The following is a 7,647-nucleotide window of genomic DNA, read 5'->3' as shown; positions in this document are numbered from 1 at the left end:
GTTGACATTTTTTTAAATTTTAGTTTCAAAGTTGTCTTAGGAAAATTGGTGTAAAATTTGTGTTTGTGCCCTCGGGCTTCGTCCTCGCCTACTATACTGCAAATTTTGTAGATTTTTTTTTTTAATTTCAAAGCTGTCTTAGTTGATATAGTTTTTTTGTTTGCGCACTCGTGCTTCGTCCTCGCGTACCAAAGTGTTAATTTGTAGTTGTTGTTTTTTTTTTTTTAGATGTCTACCCGAGCCGGTGAAGGCACACGAATTCCTTACGAAATTCAGCGCTCATTTGAAACGCGATAGCGCCCTTTTGGAAACAATGGAAACGGTAGCCCGACCATCAGTCAGTTGTCACGAATGTTCAGAAGCCACCGCTGCAGTCCTCAAAAAACTCGGCCAACCAGTGATGACAAATCTCTATTACAACACTGTTAAAAAACTCCTCGAACGCATCAGTTCGGTGATGATCGATCACGAAGCAATCAAACTTCTCGTCGGCTATGTGGAGGATTGTCTCAAAGGGGGCAACACCATCGACGAAGTCGGTCTTCATCCAGCGACAGCTGGTGATCGTGGATTGAAACTCCTAGTGATGTTGAGTGTGGTATTCCCCTGTCATTTTCAATACGCCGATGTTTTGGAACAATTAATGGAATTATTGAAATTGGAGGATGAAAATGTGGCACCATTGGTGTTGTCCGTTTTCACATTCTTGGGAAAATACCGATGTTTATGTGAGTTTCTAAATTATTTGAATCCATTGTACAGGGTGCTGCATTTTGGATGGCCGAATAGGGAATCTTCGAAACTAAGAGGTTTAGCCAAAAACGAGTAATACATTCTGGGGCTCATTTTTTGAGAAAATAATATTGGTTAAAACCGCATTCCGCTATTGTCTTTTGTTTTCGACTTACAGACAAAAGTTGACATTTTGGCGAAATCTAAAAAAATTTATATCTTCGTTATTATAGAAGATACGGATTTGAAATAAAAACATTTTTTTACGAGGAATTTAATAATGTAGTTAACAATTTTTTTCAGTTATTAGTTTAGCCATAATAAGATAAACTTGTATTTTTTTAAATGAAAATCATTGGCGGCTGTGGCAATTTTGAAAAGCTTATTTTTTTCTGATCTAAAAAATATATGTTTGTAACAGATTATTTTTTTATAACTATACTTAAAAAGTGAAATACATATTTTGTTTGATAATAGTTGGCCATGGAAAAACTATTTCACTCCAAATGTGTAAATAATAATCAATAAGAGTTTTGTGAACTGTAAAATAGATGAAAAAATAGATAAAATTATAAAGATTTAAAAAATACGATACGGTAAAAGCATTGAACAAATATTCGAGCGCCTTAGAACAAAATTATTACATATTTCTAAAAAATCTAAAACAAATGTCTCAACAGTCAACACAATTAGAAAAAACATTTTTTTGATGATGTAATGGAAGTAGGATAATATTTCACATAGACGGAATTTGGGTATTTGAATAGCCATATCGTCATTTTTGTGTCATAGAAAATATATTTTATTGAAGAATTAAAGCGGCTTTTTTTACAACACTATATATCACTAGAAATAGCAATGGTAATGTTAGCTTGTTTAAAAACAAAGAAATGTTATTAGTCGCCAATAAGTTGATTTACAATTTATTTTGCATCTTTTTCATTACTTAGTACTTAGAAAACCCTTTCATTAGTGACACTGGTTGAATATAATATAGTTTAAATCCTTTTAGTTGAAGATGCAACATTTTTTCATGGCCAACTGCGAACAAAAATCAAAGATAATTTTTTGCTAAAAATGTATTATAATAATTTGTTACAAATATATATTTTTTAGATAAGAAAAAAACAAGCTTTTTAAAAATGACAGCCATCTATGATTCCCATTTAAAAAAATACAAGTTTTTTTTATTAGAGCTAAACAAACAACTGAAAAAAATTGTTAACTACATTATTAAATTCTACGTAAAAAAGTGCCTGTATAATGTCTTTATTTCAAATCTGTAACTTCTATAATAACGAAGATATAATTTTTTTTAGATTTCGCTAAAATGTCAATTTTTGTCTATAAGTCGAAAACAAAAGACGATAGCGGGATGCAGTTTTAACCAATATTATTTTCACAAAAAATGAGCCCCAGAATGTATCACTCATTTAGTATTCTTTAATTATGTTGCCTGTTTTCTATTATAATTTTATTATTACTTAATGTAAAGGATATTACCGTTAAATAAAGTTATTATTATTATTATTATTAGTTTTGTGTGTGATGATTAATTTTGATTGGTTGTTTCTAGACGAGCAATTTCCCGATTTGATGGACGCTTTAGCCCCCATTTGCAAGAATTTGGCCCAAACAGGAACACCGAAACAAGCCAAGGGGGCGATTCATTGTATTTATAAAAATATGCCAGCGCTACATGAACACCTCTTCCCCGATATTTTGAATAGTGTTAAGGAGAATTTAGCCCCCACGTCGCCCCATTACAGGACTGCGATTGTTACATTAGGTCATATAGCGTTCAATGTACCTGAACGTTACAAAGTCCAGATTAAAAATATCGTCTCGAGAAAGGTGAGTGTTTAGTCTGCGGTCCGGTTCGGTTTAATTCTTGTTGTTTTCAGATTGTTAAAGAATTGTTAGTGAAGGAAGTGGGTGAACGGGATATTGATATGTCCGATTCGGAGTTGTGGTGTCCCGAAGAGGAGCTTCCCGAAGAGACACGATGCAAAATCGAGGGGCTTAAAGCCATGGCTCGATGGCTTTTAGGTCTGAAACAAGATACAGCTTCGGCACAGAAAACTTTTCGAATGTTGAATGCGTTTATTTTACATAAAGGGGATTTGTTACAATCGGGGAAATTGTTAAAGTGTGAAATGTCATGGTTGAGATTGGCTGCAGGTTGCGCCATGTTGAAAGTTTGCGAACAGAAAGGTGTCGGTGATCAGTATACAGCCGAACAGTTTTATAATCTTTCACAGTTGATGGTCGATGAGGTGAAGCAAGTTAGGGAGATTTTTGCCGCCAAGTTGCATAAAGGGTTGAGTAAAGGTGAGTTGAAATTGGTATTGTTTTGGCCGAAAATGATGATTTATTTCGATGTGAATAATTTATATGGTGGGGCAATGTCTGAATACTTGCAAAAAAAAAACAAGTTTAATTAAATTTGATGAAAAACTAGTAAATTATGATGAAATAGAAAAAAAAAAGATGTTTATATTTGAAACAAAGAAAGTTGTGGAAAATATATTTTAAATGTCATTAAAAAAATTAAATACGGTTCTGCTATTATGGAACCCCAAATGACTTATTAAGGCAATTGACAGTACTAAGAGTCTAAAGTTGAAATTTTTATTCTCCGAGGCGATTGTCGAGGAGTGTAACTATATAAAAAAATGTCATCAGTGACATACGAGTCAAAAAAGTGCTATTTTATAGACGATTCAAATTTTTCCAGTTTGATATATTTACCATATCAGTGTAAGAAACAACTTTAATGTCTGAAATTGCAATTATTTGAATTTATTATAAAAATTTGCCAAATGATTTGATCAATGAATGATTATACAGGGTGTTAAAAAAAGATTGTAAAATATTTCATGGATATATAAACATGGGTCCGCAAAATAAAGAAATATTTATTTGCAGTTTGTTCAAACAAAAAAGAGAAGCTTCTAGTAAAAATTCGAAAAAATTACATATTTGATGTCTCCGAAACCGTTACTTTGCGGACTTTTTTTTATTTTGGTCCATAATATTATCTCGTTAAATATTTGAATATTTTACATTCTTTTTTTAACACCCTGTATTTTATTTATTCGAATTCAGTATTGTTATTCTTAAAAAATAACATTTTTTTTTATTTTTAAAAACTGTAAATATTCACCAGTAAAAGAATTGATAGAACATGAACAAATAAAAAAATATAAGATGTTTACGTTTGAAACAAAAAAAAAGTTATGGAAAAAATATTTAAAATGTCATTAAAAAAATTGAATCCGGTCCTGCAATAATGAAATCCTTAATATATTTCGAAATACTTTATTAAAGCAATAGTTATTTACATGCCAAGACACTAAAATTGTTAATTTTTATCCCTTTCCGAGGCGATAGCCGAGGAGTATAACCATATAATAGAAGTATATAAATTTGAAATATACAGGGTGTCTCAAAATTCGGGCACTTCCTTGAAAAGGAGTAATTGGGTAGTCTCCCAGAGTACTGAGAAAATGTAAAAAAAATTCTATCTATAAAAATTTCGAAGTTATGAGAGTTGTTGGAAAAATAATTTTCCATTTTTTTTTGCTACAGGCTATTAGAAGAAGAAAGAAAAAAAAGCTGTATCTTAAATTGTAACTTTGTTTAGTGTTATTTGTGGCTTTTATTGGCACAATTTTTGTACTTTTACTAAATAATTATAAAAAAAAACATACAAGATAATCAGTATCATTAAAAAGACATAAAATTGTCAAATGTCAAATTTTTTTTAACATTTTTTCAGTACCCAATTACTCCTTTTCAAGGAAGTAGGCGAATTTTTTGACAGCCCTGTATACTATGCAATCTGTCACTTTATGGAATGTTTTAATAAATTTATGTAAAAAAATTATTTATTCTAAAAATTTGATGAAAAATTTGTCGAATGATTTATTATTATACTGGGTGATTTTTAAAAATATTTRAATACAGTATAGTCTGATAATTTTAGAATGTTTCTAAATGTAATAGTATATTTTGGGTTTTCTAATTTTAAATAGGGACCCAAAATTTTTTTTTCATAATTTGTAAGTTATTAGTTGTCTTGATACAGACTACTTCTACGAAACATTATTGTTTAAAAAAATTATCAAAGTTAAAAAAAAATTAGTAAAAGTTAATAAAAACTAGTTGCATGGTGTCAATAAAAAATTGACGTTAACAGTAATCTTAAATGTAAACCAAATAAATAAATAAATAAAAAATAAAATAAATTAATCACCCTAAATTAAATGTTTTTTTCTGATTTGTTATAAGTAATTATTATTGTCATTTTTTTTTAGATTTGAAAAAATATCGACAATACTTTCTTTCATTTGTTGCTTTTTGACATTACATAGTGGCATTGTTTTTTTGACACCATGCAACTAGGTTTTATTATTTTTTATGAATTTTTCTTAACTTTGACAATTTTTTTAAACATTTATTTCTAGTAAAAGTGAAACATATTGCATATGTCTGTACCAAGAAAACTAATATCTTCCAAATTATGAGGAAAAAAAAATGGATTTCAATTTAAAATTAAAAAGTTGAATATAGCCCAAAATATACTATATCATTTAAAGAAAGTCTAAAATTGTCAATTTATACTACATCAAAAATCATTTAATTTAGTTTAACTCTTTGTAATGTTATTTGTGGCTTTTATTGGCAAAAGTTTTGTACCTTTACTAAATAATTGTAAAAAAACATATACAAAATCATCAATATTTAAATAGACATAAAAAAATGTCAAATGTCAAAAAACAAATGTCAAATTTTTTTGACAGATAGAATTTTTTAAACATTTTTTTATGTTCCTGGTATCTTATCTTACTTGAAATTTTTCTTCTACTCCATTAAACTTATAAATATCTCGATTCCATTAGAATTAAAAAGAATTTTTTTGGTAATACATACAGGGTGTTTAAAAAATCGCGCACTTCCTTGAAAGGGAGTAATTGGGTAGTTCCCAGAGTACTGGAAAAATGTTTAAAAAATCTGTCAAAAAATTTTGACATTTGACATTTTTTTTGTCTATTTAATAATACTGATGACCATGTATATGTTTTTTTATAATTATTTAGTAAAGGTACAAAAATTTTGTCAATAAAAGCCATAAATAACATTAAACAGAGTTACAGTTTAGAATACAGCTTCCTTGTTTCCGCTTCTAATAGCCTGTAGCAAAAAAACTTGGAAAATTATTTTTCCAACAGAAATAAATAGAGTCAAAGTGCAAAATTTAAACTCTCATAACTTTGAAATTTTTATAGACAGAATTTTTAATTTTTTTTTTATGTTCCTGGTACCTTACCCTACATGGCATTTGTCTTTGGGGCGCGAGTTCTGGCGCACTCTGTATGTGCATATGATGTAGAACGTTGCTCCTTCAACTTTTATAATCGCGATATCTCAGGAATGGTGATTCTTAGAAAAAAAGTATAAAGACCATTTTGTAGATAATTTTAAGATCTATAATTTTTGTCTGGGCTACTTTTTTGATAAAACTTGCCGTTTTCGAAAAAAATCTAAAAAACGTCAAATTTTGACATTTGACACCGAATAACTTTTTTAGCACACATGGGATCGATGGGGACTTTTGACACTTTATTTCTAATGGTGTACCCAAGGTCTCCACCAAAATTTAGCTCTGTCGGAATTTTCGTTATTTGACCACTATTTTTATTACTAATTTGACCGGACTATCTAAACCTTGACTGGTTCATCAATAATTTTTTTCTTTCTTTGCAAAACAATAATCCCTTAAAGGGGTTCACCTTGATGGTACAAATGGTACCGCACACAAGGAGCAAAAAGCAAAGTTCTTGACCAATAAACAAATAGGAAAAGATGATGACACTAAGTGAAAGTGCCTCGAGGGCATTTCTATTTGACCTTACCTCACGTATGTTTATTTCTTTCATTAAAAAAGACATTTCACCGGTAGCACAGCCAACTGTAAATCTTTTTGCTCCCATTCGCATTCAAAACAAAGACTATTGTTGATCATTGGAGATTTGTCAAAATGGCCGCCGCGGGGGTTGGCACGACTGGAGTGACATATTATAGCTATAGAAAGTGTTTAATAACAGACTGGACGAGGTGAAGGGTACTATCTTTGACCTATGACATTGCCATTAAGCGATAAATGAGCAATAACACCCGTGGAGGCCCCATTTATTACATAAAATTGTGGACATTTCCTTGTTTTTTATTCTGTGTGGGTGGTACCACTGGTACTAGTTTAGGGGTTTTAGAGTCAATAAATCACCCAAAATGGAATTGTGAAAGTGCTCTTTTAAATCAGTCCAAGCTATTGTAATGTTTTGGTTTCTAAATTGTAAAATTTGTCTACCCACATGTAAACATTTATTACTTTGCACAATTTATTCGAAATAAGTGGCAATTAGTTAATTAAGAAAGTGATAAGAAAAGTTATTTCCTTCATAGTGTTACACGTGTTTTATTAAAGTAATTGAGGTTATAACCGATAGGTTATGTAAGGCTCTTTAACACTTGAAATATTCAGAGAATTTCGCTTTTCGTTTGTTTTCCGCGATTTAATCGTTGGAAGGGTGGCAACGATGCGCAAATTCAAACAATCCTAACCTCAATCTGCCCCAAAAATTCAATAAATGTGTACCCCAGGTAGCAAAAAAATAATTAAAATTAACAACTGTCATTATTGAATGACATTAATGACAGTTTTTATGTGAATCGGGCTTAAATTAAAGATTCATTTAGACTTTTTTCTACAACCTACTTGATTCACATTAATATGAAAAAGAGTTTGTTTTTTTAGAAAAATATCGTTTAATTGACGAAAAAGATTGCAAATTTCACAAAACTAGGTTATAATGTGTACCCCAGGTAGCAAAAAAATAATTAAAATTAACA

The 7,647-nt window shown here is 30.1% G+C and overlaps 1 protein-coding gene across 2 annotated transcripts in view; it reads left to right on the top strand.

Moving 5' to 3' along the window:
* LOC123011638 (sister chromatid cohesion protein PDS5 homolog B) overlaps window positions 1–7,647 on the top strand; it is a 22,692-nt gene that overhangs the window by 12,204 nt on the left and 2,841 nt on the right. For both annotated transcript variants that reach the window (XM_044409187.1, XM_044409186.1), the window contains exons 2-4: window positions 229–728; window positions 2,309–2,586; window positions 2,637–3,063. In XM_044409187.1, the coding sequence (XP_044265122.1) occupies window positions 229–728; window positions 2,309–2,586; window positions 2,637–3,063 (1,205 nt within the window). The remainder of the gene's footprint in view (window positions 1–228; window positions 729–2,308; window positions 2,587–2,636; window positions 3,064–7,647) is intronic.

This window comes from Tribolium madens, unplaced genomic scaffold, assembly GCF_015345945.1.
Source record: "Tribolium madens isolate multiple individuals breed KSU strain unplaced genomic scaffold, Tmad_KSU_1.1 Scaffold_91;HRSCAF=231;Tcas5.2_LG7, whole genome shotgun sequence".
NCBI lineage: Eukaryota > Metazoa > Arthropoda > Insecta > Coleoptera > Tenebrionidae > Tribolium > Tribolium madens.
Note: the sequence above shows the minus strand (reverse complement) of the source record. Positions and strands in the feature narration are given on the sequence as shown.